General features: G+C 48.0%; 7 protein-coding genes across 9 annotated transcripts in view; 1 reads left to right on the top strand and 6 right to left on the bottom strand.

The window, feature by feature from the left end:
- Positions 1 to 2,138, bottom strand: part of TERG_08767 — a gene marked incomplete at its 5' end in the record, with an annotated part of 2,803 nt that extends 665 nt beyond the window's left edge. Inside the window, 5 exons of one of the 2 annotated variants that reach the window (XM_003235935.2) lie at positions 29 to 264; positions 324 to 1,095; positions 1,167 to 1,451; positions 1,523 to 1,655; positions 1,703 to 1,770. In XM_003235935.2, the coding sequence (XP_003235983.1) occupies positions 29 to 264; positions 324 to 1,095; positions 1,167 to 1,451; positions 1,523 to 1,655; positions 1,703 to 1,770 (1,494 nt within the window). Of the gene's footprint in view, positions 1 to 28; positions 265 to 323; positions 1,096 to 1,166 lie in introns of both variants that reach the window. The other variant, XM_047750603.1, reaches the window with a different exon arrangement.
- Positions 2,139 to 2,378: 240 nt separating this feature from the next.
- On the top strand, positions 2,379 to 5,976 carry TERG_03036 (uncharacterized protein). The gene has a single exon (XM_047748010.1). The coding sequence runs from the start codon at positions 2,844 to 2,846 to the stop codon at positions 5,706 to 5,708; it is 2,865 nt and encodes a 954-aa protein (XP_047603983.1). The 5' UTR covers positions 2,379 to 2,843; the 3' UTR covers positions 5,709 to 5,976.
- A 477-nt stretch (positions 5,977 to 6,453) lies between these two features.
- TERG_03037 (chaperone DnaK) lies at positions 6,454 to 8,790 on the bottom strand (the record flags this gene model as incomplete). Its single annotated transcript, XM_003235937.1, has 6 exons — positions 6,454 to 6,648; positions 6,711 to 7,093; positions 7,155 to 8,260; positions 8,322 to 8,486; positions 8,551 to 8,581; positions 8,637 to 8,790. The coding sequence occupies 6 exons, from the start codon at positions 8,788 to 8,790 to the stop codon at positions 6,454 to 6,456; spliced, it is 2,034 nt and encodes a 677-aa protein (XP_003235985.1).
- A 568-nt stretch (positions 8,791 to 9,358) lies between these two features.
- Positions 9,359 to 12,165, bottom strand: TERG_03038 (translation elongation factor Tu; the record flags this gene model as incomplete). The annotated part of the gene is made up of 5 exons (XM_047748011.1): positions 9,359 to 10,566; positions 10,622 to 10,798; positions 10,863 to 11,570; positions 11,781 to 11,858; positions 11,928 to 12,165. 5 exons carry the CDS (start codon positions 12,163 to 12,165, stop codon positions 9,359 to 9,361), a joined length of 2,409 nt encoding a protein of 802 aa, XP_047603984.1.
- Positions 12,166 to 12,551: 386 nt separating this feature from the next.
- On the bottom strand, positions 12,552 to 12,869 carry TERG_11933 (uncharacterized protein; the record flags this gene model as incomplete). The annotated part of the gene is made up of 1 exon (XM_047750969.1): positions 12,552 to 12,869. The coding sequence occupies one exon, from the start codon at positions 12,867 to 12,869 to the stop codon at positions 12,552 to 12,554; it is 318 nt and encodes a 105-aa protein (XP_047605810.1).
- Positions 12,870 to 12,940: 71 nt separating this feature from the next.
- Positions 12,941 to 13,577, bottom strand: TERG_03039 (uncharacterized protein; the record flags this gene model as incomplete). Its single annotated transcript, XM_003235939.1, has 3 exons — positions 12,941 to 13,111; positions 13,193 to 13,319; positions 13,459 to 13,577. The coding sequence occupies 3 exons, from the start codon at positions 13,575 to 13,577 to the stop codon at positions 12,941 to 12,943; spliced, it is 417 nt and encodes a 138-aa protein (XP_003235987.1).
- A 233-nt stretch (positions 13,578 to 13,810) lies between these two features.
- TERG_03040 (potassium uptake protein) lies at positions 13,811 to 16,935 on the bottom strand (the record flags this gene model as incomplete). 2 transcript variants are annotated; one of them, XM_047749496.1, is made up of 10 exons in its annotated part: positions 13,811 to 14,679; positions 14,736 to 15,295; positions 15,349 to 15,703; positions 15,761 to 15,803; positions 15,858 to 15,981; positions 16,036 to 16,205; positions 16,262 to 16,306; positions 16,362 to 16,536; positions 16,609 to 16,843; positions 16,913 to 16,935. In XM_047749496.1, the coding sequence occupies 9 exons, from the start codon at positions 16,933 to 16,935 to the stop codon at positions 14,912 to 14,914; spliced, it is 1,554 nt and encodes a 517-aa protein (XP_047605811.1). In that variant the 3' UTR covers positions 13,811 to 14,679; positions 14,736 to 14,911. The 2 variants fall into 2 exon arrangements, with proteins under 2 accessions (XP_047605811.1, XP_047603985.1); XM_047748012.1 differs by having other exon boundaries at positions 13,811 to 15,295.
- Positions 16,936 to 16,980: the final 45 nt, after the last annotated feature.

Here is a 16,980-nt window from a genome sequence, read left to right on the forward strand (position 1 = left end):
TGGATAAGTATTGGGTATGGGGGTACACCGACTGGTGGAGTTCGGATGGTGCGCCGGCTCCAAGATAGAAGTTTTCGGCGCCTTCATGGCCACCTGTGTTATGCTGGGTCATAGATGGGTAGAAGTTGGAACCCGACTGGGGACGAACACTGTCATATGCATTCAAAGTCTGGCGCGAGTATGTATTTGAGAGTCGTTCTTCCAGCATGCGGTCATAATATCGCACAACCGTCGATAATTTAGCATGAAGGTCAAGAAGTGTATCTAGTATAGTCAGCACTTAGCTAGTCTCAAGGGTCATCCTTACAATAATAGCATCTTACCATATTTGCTGACCGTTTCACCGTACGTTCGAGCGAGCTTTGGTCGTAGAGCACCAATACTTTCGTATAATTCTTGAATTTGGGGTTCTCGTAAAATGGTTCCTGGAGGTTGGTGTTGTAGCCGGTCCACAAGGGTGGCTAACAAGTTGATATTTTCAGCTTCGACGGGTGTCAACTCATAATCCTTTTTCGGCAAAACTGCGGAAGATTTGCTGGATTCCGGCTTGTCGCTATATGCAGAGCTCTTCAGGGCCGCGGTATGCTTTCGCTTTTGCTCTTCCACGTCCTTTAACGATGCTTCAATAGCAGCTTTGAGATCTGCGTCTTCTTCCTCATCATTTTTCGGGGCGCTAACTTGTACCTTTGGCGACGCGTATGTGGATCTGGGTTGTGGAACATAACCAGAGGACTGTCGCCCCTTTGAATCCTCCAAGCTCATCTGTAGCGCCCGCTTCAAATCTTCGTCAAAATCGTTATCAGCATACGCACTCCGAGGTTCCATGCGGGGCTTATTCGCCGGAACTGCTGGTGTGTTTAATGAATTACTAAACGAACGAGCGGCTGCGCTGGTTGATTTCGATGTAAGTTTTGCATAACAGCCATCGTCCACCCGAACAGGTTGAATTATCCCAAGATGCGGCAGTGGAAGGGTCTTGCTAGAACACTGAGCATCGAAAACGTTCCCGCAGTTGCGACAATGATGTTTGCGGTTGGTAAATGTAAATGCAGTGCGACATCGCATGCATACATCTGAGTCAATCCACTCAGGGGGCTACCGGGTACAGTCAGCTTCCTATCCATCAAATTAAAAGTTGGCGGCACAAAACAAAGTTGCCTACTTACGGCATCACTATCCAGCATAGTGCTTGAGATCTCAGTCTTTGGTGGGAAATTATATCCGTCGTTCTGTAGTTTCCGATAGGTTTCGGCGATGTAAGATAGGTCGTTCCTGGGCTGAGCGGCCATGGCCCAGTTCTGTATGAGCTCCAGCATCTTGGTCTTGACATCAAGGTTTAAGGCATTTGGGCCTTCGGTTTTGAGTAAGGAAACGAGGTTATCCATAAATTCTCGAGATGCGATCTCGACGAGAAAATGCCGACCGCCATTCTTCACGCAGGTATCGGTCAGCTAAGCAAAGAGCCCCGGTTAGCGATCAAGATCCTACAACGGAGCAAGACATCTCAGATCAACACACAGACCTTAAGCGTCGCGAGCTGAACGTTAGGATTCTTCGTCTCCAGCCTGCGCTTCAGCACTTTCATAGCCTCCTTGGGCTGCACTGTCTTGGATCGAATCAGGTCGGAAATCTCCAGGTTCAAAGCGATATCCTCCCTAGTAACTGTTAACAGCCGCTAGCCATATCCAAACTTATCACTTACAAGCTAGAGGACGTGGCCTTCTCAACTTGATCGTCCAGCGGGGACGACGATGTGAACCAGCTTGCCATGATGACGACACTGAGGAAGAAGCTTGGGATGTTTAGAGCTGTAGATGTAGCTGTAGCTGTCAACGCACCAGAGCGTCAGGCTGGTCAGCGAGATAACAGGGGCTCAACAGCAGTCTCTCCGATGCGCATCCACTGCCTGCTTCGTCTTCGTCTTCTTCTCTTCTTGTTTCTGCTGCTTTGCTTCTGCTTGAATGTTGAGTGCCTGATTCCATAAATCGACGTCATGTGATGAAAGAACAAGGTAGATCACGTGGAGAGCTTATTCAGAATGTTGCGCCAGCAGTTGAGTTTATCTGCATTGAACAAAGACGATACACGACACCGATGCCTCGATGGTGCGGCTAGAGATGCGGATTGGATACGATAGGGGCTTCCCGAGAGACTAAAAGGGAGACACGCCACGATCTTCAACAATTTTGAAGCCGCTCGGCCCTGCCACGCGGCACGGAGAGGGGCCTATGACGCTCGCTCAGGAAGACTGTTAGCCAGCAGCATTTCCAGCCGCGAGGAGACAGCGCTGTGAGAGGTTTTGGACATATGATATAAGCAGGACCTACTCGAGGCATCGCACTGCCGACGGGATTCCAGATGGTCGAACCAGCGGAGCCGATTCGGGGTGCTGGAGATGGGGCTCCCGTACCAGGTGCGGGTAGGCCTCCCTATCCCTCGATGAAAGAATTGCAGAACATGGCAGCTTGTTTGAACTTGGGTGAAGATCCGTCGGTATGTTGTTTATCTTTCGTCTTGGTTTACCTCTCTAGAGCTTCCAGGCAGTGCTAATAGCAGGGTTGGTATAGTTAAATGAACTATTACATATCTCCGAAGATGCCATCAGCAAGTCAAAAACCCTCGCCCAGCGAGGGAAATACGATTCTGCTCTCGTCTATTACCTCCGTGCCTCTGATATCACTGTCAATATGATTCCCCGCCACTCAGATTTCACGTATATGAAGCAGAACCACCCAAGATGGGCGGACCAGTTTGCCAGACTAATGATGGTGTGTATACTCCGGCAACCGTCAGATACAGGGTAGCTAACGGTACTATAGCTCGTTGATTCCCAGCACAAGACGATGGAAGACATTAAGCGGAAAATCACAGCAAGCAACAATGCCACAGGACACTCACGCTCAACGTCAACTCCATCTTCTACTACTTTACGCATGCCAAGCCCCACCAACTTTCACAGGCAACCATTAAACACTACTTCACAGATCTCAGGAGGCAGCAGGCCTGCCAGTGAGTCGATACCTGTGCAGGATCCCCTTGCTCAGAGACTTGCAGGCCTGAGAAACCAGCGACATCAAGGCAGCAGCCCATCGAATGAGGGAGCAAATGGCTCTTCCTACTCTACTATCAGCACCAATGGGAATTACTCTACCTACCGGTCACACCTATACTCACAGACTCATTCGGGACAGCGCAGTCCTGTGCCCTCGAAACCACAGGGGCCCCGAGAGATGAACCCATCTGCCCCGACTGTCCCTCCAAAGGTCCCCATCTCTGGTGTAGATGCACCTCTCCCTAGATACCCAAGCCCTGCTTATAACCCTATGTGGACTGTGCCCTCAATACCAACTCCGAACCCTCCTAGGACGTCGATCGAAAGTATACGCAATACTATCTACAAGCAAACAAACACCGGGGCAACAAATTCCAACAGCAGCCTTAACACCGCTACAGATAACCCGTACCGCTCGCAAACTCCTAACGGGATCCGGCCCGAGGCCGATTCTGGAAACAGAAGCCCGGATATATATGTCGGCCCCACGATCAGTCCTACAAAGTTGGTAGAATTTATTCGAAAATATGATGTCCTGCTCATCGACGTTCGGTCACGAGATCAATATGATGCCGGTCACATATATGCCAAGTCCATTTTGTGCATTGAGCCAGTAGTGTTGAAGGAGAACATATCTGCAGAAGAGCTTGAGGATCGGCTGATTATCTCACCCGACACAGAACAGTCATTATTCAACCGGCGAAACGAATTTGACCTTATCGTCTACTATGATCAAAGCACCGTTGAGCCAACATATTTGATAGGGTCTCCCGCTGGAAGTGCAGTTCCACATCTGCGCGCTCTCTATGATACCTTATATGAGTTCAACTTTTATAAGCCGTTAAAAGGTGGCCGACCTCCAGCTCTTTTAGTTGGTGGTCTAGATGCATGGGTTGACTTGGTCGGGCCACAATCTCTAGCGACGTCCCAAACCAGCGCGATACTAAGCTCTGTCCGTGCTAGAAGGCAAGCGCCTGATTCCAGCCAGCTTTTGCGCAGAAATCCTACTGTTAGCGCAAATTCAAGCTGGGAGGTGAGGAAGAGGAGACTACGTGATTATAAACCTCTCAACCCTGAAGAAGAACGAGCCTGGCTCGAAAAGGCGAGGGACGAGGAGATAGACACCAGCTACGTTGCCGAGGAAGGAGACATTACTGAAGAACCTGAAGATATCGACGCACCTACTCTACAGCAGACAGCCTCATTCGTACATAGTTACGAGGACTTTCTTAGGAGGTTCCCCGAACCAAACGACATTCGAGAGTCTATGGTACATGCGGGAAATGCAGTACAATTTCCATTGTACGACGCTGCAGCCGTACCGGCCCCGTCAAGGCCACCTCCCGCCATTCCTCGACCAAGCTATAGTGGTGTGGCAGACCGTGGCCAGACACAGCCACCGCTTGCTCGGCAATCATCTGCTCATAAACAAGCACTATACTCTTCCCCCATTGACCGACTGAGACTCCCTCGGACTGGTCTTATCAACCTGGGCTCAACCTGCTACATGAATTCAATAATACAAAGTCTCAGCGCTACCGTCCTGCTTACCAAATTTTTTGTCGATAATCGCTTTCACGCTCAAGTTCAAAAGAACTGGAAAGGCTCGCAAGGCGTCTTACCGGGCTTGTTCGCAAATCTGATACGGTCTTTGTGGAAGAATGACGTTGAAGTAATTCGGCCTACATCATTCCGGAAATTCGTTGGTCGATTGAACACAGAGTGGGCAGGAAGCCAGCAGCAAGACGCAAAGGAGTTTTTTGATGTGTTAGTTGATTGTTTACATGAGGATCTCAATCTACGTTGGCAACGCACGCCTTTACGGCCATTGACCTTTGCAGAGGAAATGCGCCGAGAACAAATGCCAATCCACAAGGTATCGGAAATCGAATGGGCCCGATACTCGCACCGTGAACTATCGTATGTATCTTCCCTTTTCGCGGGACAGCATGCCAGTCAACTTCGCTGCACTACATGTCGAAAGACTTCCACTACATACGAGGCATTTTATAGCATTAGTGTCGAAATCCCCGTCACAGGAACAGGAGATATTTATCAATGCCTCAAAAGCTACTGTCAAGAAGAAGTACTCAGTGGTGACGAAGTTTGGAAATGCCCATACTGCAAACGAGAGCGAGAAGCCGCGAAACAAATCATCCTCACCCGAGCTCCTCGCTTCCTCGTCTTTCATTTCAAGAGATTTTCCGCCTCCAGACGGCAACAAGCGCGTAAAATCCACACGCCAGTTTCTTTCCCACTTAGCGGCCTCGACATGACCCCCTTTATGATTCAACACCCTCAACATTCCCAATCTTCTCGTCCCGTCTCTCCTCTGCCGGATGGCAGCGACGATAAACTTGATTCAAAATCAAACTCACATGCCCCCCCAAAATCCCAATCTGTGCTACAGACTAATGAACTCGCTACGTCCAGTCCATATATTTATAACGCCTACGCCGTTGTCCGGCACATTGGCTCAACTATGAATGAAGGACATTACATTTCCTTGGTTAGAGATGAGCAACGCAGATGTTGGCGGAAATTTGATGATCAACGAGTAACGGATTTCCAACCAAGTTCTTCCCGTTCTTCCCCTGATAACTTGCAAAACGAGCAAGCATACCTTGTTTTTTATGAGCGGGCCCCAGCTAACTAAACTAATGATGCTTACTGGATGTCTCAACTTCACTTTATGTACTTTTTGTCCTTCTTTCCTTTTCTTCCCTATGCATTTTTTGTCTTTCGTTACTTGGCTTTCGTACGTCTTGTCTTTTATATTGCTTTGAATGGCATGGGATACCTAACCAGCTATCTTACTTGGGTGATGGTTGGCCGGGTAAGATATAGAAAATTCAGTTTCACAGGCGAGCTTGCAGTGTATAGCTTGGGTACAGGGGGTGTTTGGGCATGGGACCTCATGCGAGAAAGAAAGGTGTTGCCTCATTATATACCCCCAAATAATGAATTAAATGATGAACTACTCGAGCATAACCCGAGTATAGACTGGTCTACTTGAAGCAAAGCTTAATATGAAAAAAAAAAAAAATAAAGAACTCCTGTATATTAACTACCTTGACTTCCGTTTTCCTTCATCTTGATAATACATGGTTGTAGGCATGAAAGGCAAAAGAAAAAGAAACGAAAAAAACAGCAAAGTAGACGAGATCGACTGGGTTTCCATTGCTTTCACGTCAAGGTACGTATGGGTCTATGTGTATGAGTTGTTTAAGTAATGCTGAATGGCCGGGACCAAACGGGAATCCATTTGGGTAGTAGTGAGCAATGCACCAAGCAGCGTTTATTAGTGACATAGAAACCAACTATGCCACACTCGATGTCTTTATCATTTTCTTCTTTCTTGTTTTTTTGTCTTATTTTTTGGGGGTATTTCCAGTGGTCATTTAAAGTTCCTCGTGAGATGGGGTGTCATCATCATCATCAGCTGATGGAGCCTCACCGGCATCACCGTACAACTTGCTGGTGATTGGGTAGGCGACGTTGGAGAGCTTCTCTTTCTGCTCCTCGAAATCTTCGGTGGTAGCAGTGGCGGAGTTCTCATCAAGCCACTCAGTGGCCTCCTTGATGGCTTCCAAAAGCTGTTGAAAAGTACATTAGCACGACGTACTGGATAAGGCAATGTAGGGGTTAGGGAGCTTACAGTTTCCTTGTCATCTTCATCGATCTTGCCACCAAGGCCTTCGCTATCGGTGACCTGGTTCTTGAGGGTGAAAGCGTAGTTCTCGAGAGCGTTACGGGCCTCGATCTTGCTCTTCATGGCCTTGTCTTCCTCAGCGAACTCAGCAGCCTCAGCAACCATGCGGTCAATCTCCTCTTGAGAAAGACGGCCCTTGTCGTTGGTGATGGTGATAGATTCGGCCTTGCCAGTTCCCTTGTCTCCGGCGGTGACCTTGAGGATACCGTTGGGGTCAAGCTCGAAAGAGACCTCAATTTGGGGAACACCACGTGGAGCTGGTGGGATGCCAGTCAACTCGAATTTACCCAACAAGTTGTTGTCCTTGGTCATGGATCGCTCTCCCTCATCTAGTAGTAAACCGTTAGCTTGGTCGTAGTAAAAATTGAATGTTCTCAAAGGGTAACTTACAAACTTGAATGAGGACAACGGGCTGGTTATCAGCGGCGGTAGAGAAGATCTGGGACTTGTGGGTAGGGATGACAGTGTTGCGGGGAATGAGTTTGGTCATAACACCACCGGTGGTTTCAATACCAAGGGTCAATGGGTTGACGTCCATGAGAACAACATCTTCAGTACCCTTCTGTCCGGAAAGGACACCAGCCTGAACAGCGGCACCAAAGGCAACAGCCTCGTCGGGGTTGATCTGCTTGCTGGCCTTCTTTCCACCGAAGTACTCCTCAAGGAGCTCCTGGACCTTAGGGATACGGGTAGAGCCACCAACAAGGACGATGTCGTCAATCTCAGACTTCTTGACCTTAGCATCCTTAAGAACCTGTTCAACTGGCTTGAGAGTCTTCTTGAAGAGATCCATGTTCAATTCCTCAAATTTGGCACGGGTAAGGGTCTCAGAGAAGTCCTTGCCATCGTGGAAAGATTCGATTTCAATGCGGGTAGACTTCTGGGAAGAAAGGGTACGCTTGGCCTTCTCAACCTCACGCTTGAGTTTACCCATGGTCTTGAGGTTCTTGGTGATGTCGACATCGTTCTTCTTGTTGTAGAGCTTGACGAAGTGGTTGATGACACGCTGGTCGAAATCTTCACCACCCAAGTGAGTGTCACCAGCGGTAGCCAAGACCTCGAAGGCACCCTTGTCAATGGAGAGGAGAGAGACATCGAAAGTACCACCACCGAGATCGTAGACGATGATCTGGCGCTCGTCACCAGTCATGTCGAGACCGTAGGCAATAGCTGCGGCAGTTGGCTCGTTAACAACACGGATGACGTTCAGACCGGCGATGGTACCAGCGTCCTTTGTGGCCTGTCTCTGGTTGTCATTGAAGTAGGCGGGGACAGTGACGACAGCATGGCTGACAGTCTCTCCGAGGTACTTCTCGGCGATGTCCTTCATCTTACCCAAAACCATGGCGGAGACCTCCTCGGGGGTGAAGTTGCGGGCCTTTCCGTTGACTTCGACGTTGACCGATGGCTTTCCATTGATTTCGCTGACCTTGAAGGGGAAGTGCTTGATATCCTTCTGGATATCCTTGTCAGAGAACTTGCGGCCGATGAGACGCCTATTCCCCTGTCAGTACCCCGGTTGAACAATACAATCACCATAGTGTGTATCCAACTTACTTGATATCAAAGATGGTACGGTGAGGGTTGGCGGAGTACTGGTTCTTTGCAGCGTCTCCGACCAATCGTTCCTCATCGGTAAAGGCGACGTATGAAGGGGTAATTCGGTTTCCTTGGTCGTTGACGAGAATTTCGACCTTTCCATTTCTCATAACACCAACACAGCTATTGAGTGGCAATCAGCATTCATTCCTACCCACACGGCTATTAAACGAGAGAGATGGCATACGAGTATGTAGTTCCCAAATCGATACCAATGACTATAACCCAATTAGTACTTGTAGTTCCCTGTATAGCTGGGCTTCAAATTCATACCATTCTTGAGGTTCTCATTCTCAATGGGTGCCTGAGCATCCCCGGCGTTTGCGGTTCCCAGAAGCGCAAAAGGAGCGACTAGGACAAGGAGGAGGTAGAGGATGGTAGTCCACGCAAAGGGCGAGAACGCTCCCCGCCTCGATTGTCTGGACATCTTGGATGTGATTGTGAGTGAGCGAATGGTGATGGTAGGCAAATTGGCCGGAAGAAGAGCTTGCTTGCTTCTAGTTTGCCCGCAAGAGCCCTGATCAACTCCCAGAGCCGACAAACTTCCAACAACGAGGTATAAAAGGAAAAGAAGAGGCAACAAGGGGTAGCAGAAGAAGATCTCCTGGTGAGTGTGGACGGAGAGGAGAAGAGGAAGAGAAGATGAAGTGGTCGAGCCGTGGATGTTGCTTTATGAAGAGAAGCGCAAAACGCAAAAGGAACAAGTTGGCCTCTTCAAACTCATGCCGCGCTAGGTCGTTTCGGGTTTAGCTCGCCCGTTCACCGACAGCGAAGACTACTCCACGTGCTGCGATTGGTCAATACTGGTGAGTAAGCATTATTACTCAGCAAATGGCCACTGAGACGACTTGACGGCTTCTGATTGGCTGCGGGTTTGATATCAAAGGCTGACCGAAAAGCCGACGACGATGAGGAAGAGAGAAGTAAGACGGCAATGGACGGAGTACTCTGTAATACTATGCGGTAAACGTGTCCTTATCTATGGAGTAAAGTCACTACTCTAGTAGACCCGCAGCAACGGTTTCCCCTGAAGACCGCAGGACTATCCGCGCAGGAGCTTCTAGCGGGATGGACTGCTCCAGCTCCACCACCACCCGAGCGACCTTGCCCGGAGCCACAATCTTCGGTTTCCGCTTCGTTGGCTTGCCCGACCCTTTGTCCAAAGTAGCTACCAGCTGCGTAATCCGACCAGGGACATGCAGCCGGCCGCGGTGCACGTCAATATGCATTGGTGTCAGATGGTTAAAAGCAAGTACTTTTGCGGTGAAGCTGGTGATATTCTGAGCCGGCGAGGAGGTGCTGCAGACGATATCACCAATTCGAAGGTGTTTAGCGTCGATTTCAGCTAAATGGAGGACCACGTTTTGACCTGCCACCGCCCAATCCACTGGCTCATGGTCGACTTCCAGACTCTTGACAACTGCCTTCTCTCCGCTGGGCATGACCAGAAACTGATCGCCCACCTGGAGGTGGCCAGCGTCAAGCCGTCCAGATATAGATAGGGGATTCTGGATACCTCCCCGAAATATATCTCCTATCGTCATCCGTAGAGGTTTCTCGAGGGCGTATGAGAATGGCTCTGAAGTCTCTAGTTCTTCAATAAGTGTCTTGCCGGTGTACCAGCCGGCTTTTTTATCCTCGCACCTTCGCGCTATATTGTCTCCCTGAAGACCAGAGCAAGGAACAAACGAGATATTCTTCGCCTGGAAGCCAGCTGTTACCAGGAAGGCGGATATCTGCTGTTCAATCTCATTGAATCTGTCCTTATTCCAGTCTACAATATCCATCTTATTAACGGCAATAACCATCTTCTGCACACCCATGCTCCGGACCAGCAAAGCGTGTTCTTTAGTCTGTCCTTTCAAGCCAGATTCAAACTTACCGGTGCTAGCATCAACGACCAAAACGGCGAAGTCAGCTTGGCTTGCACCGGCAATCATATTGGGCACAAAGTCTCGATGTCCCGGCGCATCTAATATTGTAAATTTGGTATCCTTTGTTTCAAAGTTATTTGAAGCAATGTCGATTGTGACACCTCTAGCGCGCTCTTCTGCGCCCTGGTCAAGAACCCATGCAAACGCAAACGATCCTTTTCCGATCTTATCGGCTTCTCGTTGGTATTTATCAACTGTTCGCTGGTCGACCGCTTTAAGGTCGTATAGCAGTCTCCCCATAAGCGTACTTTTCCCGGCGTCAACATGGCCTATAATATGTTTGTTAGCGGGACACCCATTTGACAGCCAATTCAGGCAACAAACCAATAACAACAAAATTCGCAGCTTTCTTCCTCTTTGCTTTTCGATGTTCTTCTAATACGTCTAAATTTTTGCTTTTCACCTTCACAGGTTCAACTGATAGCTGCTGCACACCGCCAGCCAAGTCCGTTTGAGCTTTTCCGGCTGCCTGCTGGTTGGCATTTCGTTTTGCTTTCTTCTCTGTAAAGCACCAGCCCTAGTTAGTTATCCTGCGAAGCATTTACCTAGATGGAATCTAACAAACCTTTAGCTGCATTCTGTGCATTGATAACGACATCGTCCGGGCTCGGCTCTGCAAAATTGTAAACTTCAGTGAGATCTTGCACGACGAAATCAAACAGATTATATGCACGAGGTGAGACGCTGGAAGCAGGTTCCCCTAATTCGTTTTTCTCGCCGATTATTATTGCTGCAAATTCAGACGGGCCAGCCGCAAGCTTTTCCTCGGACTTCGATATATCAGCTTCTTTGCGATCATGTTCTTGCTGAGTCGCTTTTGATGCAAGCTGTTGGCCAATATTTGCGCCTTCTCCAATCGCCTGTGACTGTTCATTCTTGGGAGACCGACTCAGACCCCTCAGCGGTGTCAATGACCTAGAACTAGAAGGCGTGGGCGTCCTGCTTTTCCCACCACCAGCCAACCTATCCCGTAAGGAAAGAGGTTTATTCGTTTCCTCTGCTGACCCTCCTGCCTCTCCTTGTTCTTGAGCTTTCTGTCTTTCGGCTTCCTTTTTCTTGCGTGCAGCAGCTAGAGCGGCCAACTTTGACATCTTCCCGGGCTTCTCGGAGGAAGATCCCCCTAGCAATCCTAGTCTAGGATATAGTGGTTCGATCAAGATCTCCGCTTGCCGATGTGGCGGGATATTTAACCACGGAGAGTCTTTGAAGAAGTCATGCACAGAGAAGTGGCTCGAGTAAGGTAGTGGTAAGGTTGACACCGTCGAATCTGTAACTAGACGAGTAAAAGCCAACAAGTTAGTAATAGCTTCAGTGATTTATTGGTATAAGTAGCGTCTCCGGATGGACGTTTAAAGCCACACTAAGATGAGTGTAATTGAAATGGTGACGCACCGTAGAGCAGGATATGCACCTATATCCGAGGGGACCTCCCAACGTCCAAAAGGGATTACAAACGAGGAAAGACGAAACAAAACAAACTCACCAGCTGTATTCTTCTTTTTTGTTGCAGCAGTGGACGCTTTTGCTTTCGTTTCCTTCTTTTCCTGCGATCTATATTTCTCTACACGGAGTAATAGTTATCAGTATTTACTTGTAGTAACTAGCCGGGATAGAAAAGAACAAGTCATACTGGTCAAGTAGTCGACAGATTTGTCCACGTCATAGTAATAATGCCATAGAGTCTCCCATATATCGTCTTCTTTAGCTTCTATAGCTGGTATCTGCGAGCGTAGCAGCTGCTGCACCTCTATTGTCGCGAGTCGCATCTGTTCGCGGTCTTCGGGAGAAAGCTCATCGTCATTGTCATCGATTTCGTCGTCCAGGTCGTCATCGTCATAACTGATATTCTTCACTCTATGGCGTGACATATTGCGTATTTCTTTCTCATCAACGATAATTGCTGAAGTTGATGTCTTGTATTTGGTAGTTCAACGTGAGTTTGGCGGGGTCAAAGAGGCAACGTTCGGTGTTACTCGTGGGGTCAGCCAATTAGTTTAATACGGACTATGAGAGCTGCATCGTCCAACAGGCACTGCAAAGAGCATATCGGAGAATTGCGAGATGATATCTACAGGGATGCAAAGAGATACGCTGCTTGTCCCTTTAATCTAGAGAAATTGAGATACGAAAATTGCTGGTGGCTGTTCAGCACTCGGATCCCCCTTTTGGTAATCCGCAATGGGGCATGTAGGGGAATAAAGCCACAACCACGGCTGAAGATGATATACGTAGGAAAAGAGGACGATAATCTGTCTCAAGAACCTGGTAAATTGTATACCCACACTCCTCTGGCCTGTTTTTTTGGTATGAAAAAAGAGTCATCTAATCGATCACTCAGCCCATCACTCATAGGCGGAGAGTTCCTTGCAAAAAAATGTGAATGAAGGCAAATAAATAATAGCAAGAAACACATAGCAGGGAGAAATAAAAGAAGAAGAAAACAATCCCATAAACTAAAGAATTCTAAAAGGTGAGCTCTTGACAAGTGTAATTCAAGCCTCAAGGAGAATGTGTTGAAGTAATCAAGACCAAGAGGAAAAGGGGTCATAGATCTGGCAGGGTAATTGATCATAAATGGTCTTTAATAATGAAGAATCATGTCGTTTATTGCTTCTTAAGAGACAGACTGTAATTATATTTCGTCTATGCCTGCTGCTGTGCCTGCTGGGTGGCCATGTACTGGTAGACACCGTAGGCGAGAGCAGCACCGACCAAGAGGACGGCGTAGAGACCGATTCCGAGGCCAGTAGAGTCGCTTGAGCTAGTGGATGTGGTGGTGGTTGTAGGAGCGGCGGCTGGGGCAGGATCACCAGGCTGCGAGAGAGAGAAAAGTCAGCAGAATAATTCCCCCAATATGCGGAGAAAAGAAGAAAGCCGGAGCAGAGCAAAGCATACCAGTCGCTTCAGGGTGCCGACTTTGATACTTTCGAGGATCTCACGGGCCTCGTCGCTGTGTCCGACGTCCTCGAAGGCCTCTGTGGAGTCTTGACCGGCAACATCAAGCAGGACTTCCTCACCACCGCTAAATTGAACAGATAAGCAGGTTAGCCCCCTGTTTTCAGATACGGTGCATGTCTGATGCGGTGGAATATAGACACAGATGCCTCAATGATCCGTGACACGGAAGAGAGGTGCAGGGGAAGATGTCGGGTCAGACGTACGGGTGCTCGTCGATGAAGGAGGAGCAGTCGTAGACCTTCTCATGGATCACAACGTAGAGATCCTTCTTGGTGCTGTGAGCAGCGACCTCCTTGAGGGTGAATTCCTTATCGGCAGACATGATGGCAGCTGGTGAGGGAGTATATCGACGGCGACGGCGCTGGTGAAGTGGTAGAAGAGGCGATCTGGTCTGTAGCCGGCTGGAGGTTGGTGGTTGGCAAGTTCAAAGGACGAACGAGATCATTAGTTAACCCTTTGTCGGGCCTGAATTAATAGTGAATTAAAGTATTATTATTATTTTTTTTTTTATTGTTGAACTCAAAGAGCGGTCGCCAAGCACTGGAGGGCCCGATCGACGATTAACGCTGCGGATATTACTCAGCCTACCTGTTACTAGACTACAGAATACTTTGACAGCATATAGATACTCTTATTGCAGTGAATATCAAGGCCGTGGACTGCTGGTTTATCCCAACCATTTTTCATCGTCTTCGTCGTTTTCGCGGCAAAGAAAATGAGAAGCCGAGGTGACCTGATCTTTGCCGACCAATCGGAATCCACTGATTTATGCGCAGGAAGAAAGTCGCTCCGAATGCTATTAGTAAGCATAAACTTAATTACCTAAGGTAGGTAGTCATGCATGTGATAGCCGGAGAGTAGCGATTTAAAGGGGGTTGAAAAAGGGAGACAGGCAACACCAGAGCACACTCATCTTACATTGTTAAGTGCCTAAGTCTATATCTATGAAAAAAATTACGATGTGCTTTCCCGTCGTAAACTCCAGACGCCTGTTCCGTACCCGTTTATATCCCTTTGGAGAACTTGATTTCCAGCAGCCTATCGACCGGAACGTTCAGGTGATCTAGCTTTGTCTTCTCGCGGTTCTTCAGGTGGATGAACGCCCATAAAAATACGCGGCGGATCAGGTTGGACGTTGGGAGGAGATAGAGTTTGTCCTTCCCGACTATATATGTGATAGATTTTGTGGAGGGTCTCTTGGTGGTAAGTGGCATCGCGGTGGACGACTCTTCACCAAAATTGGCTGTGGGGGACTCTGCCTCCAGATCGTCCCGACATGCCGGAGTGATAGTTCCTAATTCACTTAGGATGTCTTTTTCAAAGGAGTTCCAGGACACGGTGTCTCCGTAGCCATATTGCAAGGTGACATGAAACAGCCCCTGAATTCCTGTTTGTCGTAGTGTGAATCGGCGCTCATCGGCTACCTGCAGGGCATGGGTCAGACACGCAGACAATAAAAGTGGGCAGCCATGCTACTAACAGTATATTTGAGGACACGTTTAACGTGAAGAAGGATGGATATCTCGTGTATTGATTCAAACTTGTGGACAAAATGCTTGAATACCGAAGGGGAACCGGCATCATGGTCAGTCAGAAATACCCCGATCCCTACACCGAAATTAACACTTCGTATGGATATTATGTGTATGCATATTATTACCAACCTTTTATTTTCTTTACTGGTTGATCCACACCTTCTTCACGCAGTATCAACTGGCCATTCTGGTTTGGATACACCACGGCTTGAGATATTCTCTCATCTTTCCGTGCAGCCCACTTTGATCCTTCTCCATAGCTCCATACAAGCAGGGTTGTCGTTAGGACTGCAGCTAAAACAAGGGTAAACCATCCACCGGAGGGCACCTTGGCCAGGGCGGCGGAGAGGAACAAGGTATCAGCCAGTCCGATGAATAGTGATATGGGGATCACGATCAGGTAGTGAACATTCCAGACAACGATAGCAACTAATGTCACCAGCCAGGTTGTGATGAAGCTTACTCCCACCACACAGACACCATAGGCATTTCCAAGGCGAGTGGTCTACTAAAGTTAGTTACAAAGAATATGACCCCCGTGAACTGCAGAATACTTACATTTTGGTACACTATGGTAACAGCAAGTGCGCAGGCCATCATAAACCAATTTGCCAGGGGTATATATATTTGGCTTGTTATCCTCTTTGACGTATGCACACGGGTAAGTTTGGGAAGATACCCCAGCCGAACAGCTTGAGATATCAATTGAAAGCTACCAGTGAGCATGGCCTGCGATGCAATGATTGAGGTAATCATGGAGAGTACCAGGGTGGGCCAGTATAGGCCTGGCGGGACGGACTTGAATAATGGATTCTCGAATGCGTCTAGATGCTCGCTGATATACGCAGCTTGGCCACTGTATATAATCAACAAGCACGGTAGTGCAAAACAAAGCCATGAGAACCGGATAGCTCTGTGAATGTACCAATTAGCATCACTTTATACAAATGGGTTTAATATGGGTACTCACTTCGCGGAGAATGCGCCTAGATCGGCAAATAAAGCTTCAACCCCTGCGGAATAGTCCAATTAGCATGAACTTATAACGCTGGGATAAGGTAACCAACCTGTAAAAGAAAGGAGAACACCGCCAAGCGATCTCCAGCCTGAAAGCCCATTCCGAAGTAGGAAAGAAATAGCATAGGTCGGAGAGAATGCTTTTAGGACGGTATGGTCATACAACACCAGGTTCTATACCCAGTTAGTCTCGAAGTTCCACATGTAGAATTAAAGAGGGATACGAACAAATAGGCCAAAGGATGTATTGCACAATAACCAGATTGTAACAATAGGAGCAAAGTAGTTGCTTAGTTTTGATGTTCCGATTGGCTGTAGTGCAAATAATATGACTATCAGAGCACATGTGATGCCAACAATAGTATGGGATGGTATATCCGGTGCAGCAATCTGAATACCTATAAGCACGTCAGTTGGAGGGAATGAGCATAGCTATTGCTGGAAGGGAGGGTACCTTGGACAGCGCCGAGAATTGATTGTGCCGGAGTCAACACGCTATCTACGCAATAAGTCAGCCCACTAGCTAAAGTATCGCGGAGTAGTTGGGAAGATACCTGACATGACCATGCAGACACCAAGCACAGCAAGAACAGTAATCGCGCGTTTGGCAGCAGAGCTATTTGCTAGCCACCTTTTGACGTATCCGTTGAACCCAGCTGTCTCATCTATCTTACCATCCCTCCAGTCATCTTCAAGCTTAGCTTTAGCATCACGCCAATCAAGATGTACCTAATGGTCATCATTAGCTACCAATATAGCCTCATGCACATTTCGCCATGTTCAAGGAGTAATGTAACTCACATGTCTCCGAATGATCGATAGCAATGCAAAGGATCCTCCTTCTCCATTATCATTTGCGCAAAGCACTATACCGACATACTTGATGGTAGCAATGAGCAATAAAGCCCAAATGATAAGTGACAAAACGCCAATCAAATCAATCAGAACCGGCTGGGTAGAAAACGTTGCTGAGAAGACGTATAGAGGACTCGTGCCGATATCTCCGTATATAGCGCCAATCGACTGATAGGCCAGCCTAAGGTTCAAAATTAGCATAAGCTTAGAAACATGACGTTACACTAGCATGCATTCAAGGACGTTTCACAAACCATAGAGAAGCCCAGCCATGCTGTTGCTAATATCAGAAAAGGATAATTAGTTAACATTTGACGC

This window comes from Trichophyton rubrum (assembly GCF_000151425.1).
Source record: "Trichophyton rubrum CBS 118892 genomic scaffold supercont2.3, whole genome shotgun sequence".
NCBI lineage: Eukaryota > Fungi > Ascomycota > Eurotiomycetes > Onygenales > Arthrodermataceae > Trichophyton > Trichophyton rubrum.

Coding starts and splice junctions, on each gene's coding strand:
- TERG_03036 (XM_047748010.1), top strand. CDS start 2,844: ATGGAAGACATTAAGCGGAAAATCACAGCAAGCAACAATGCCACAGGA.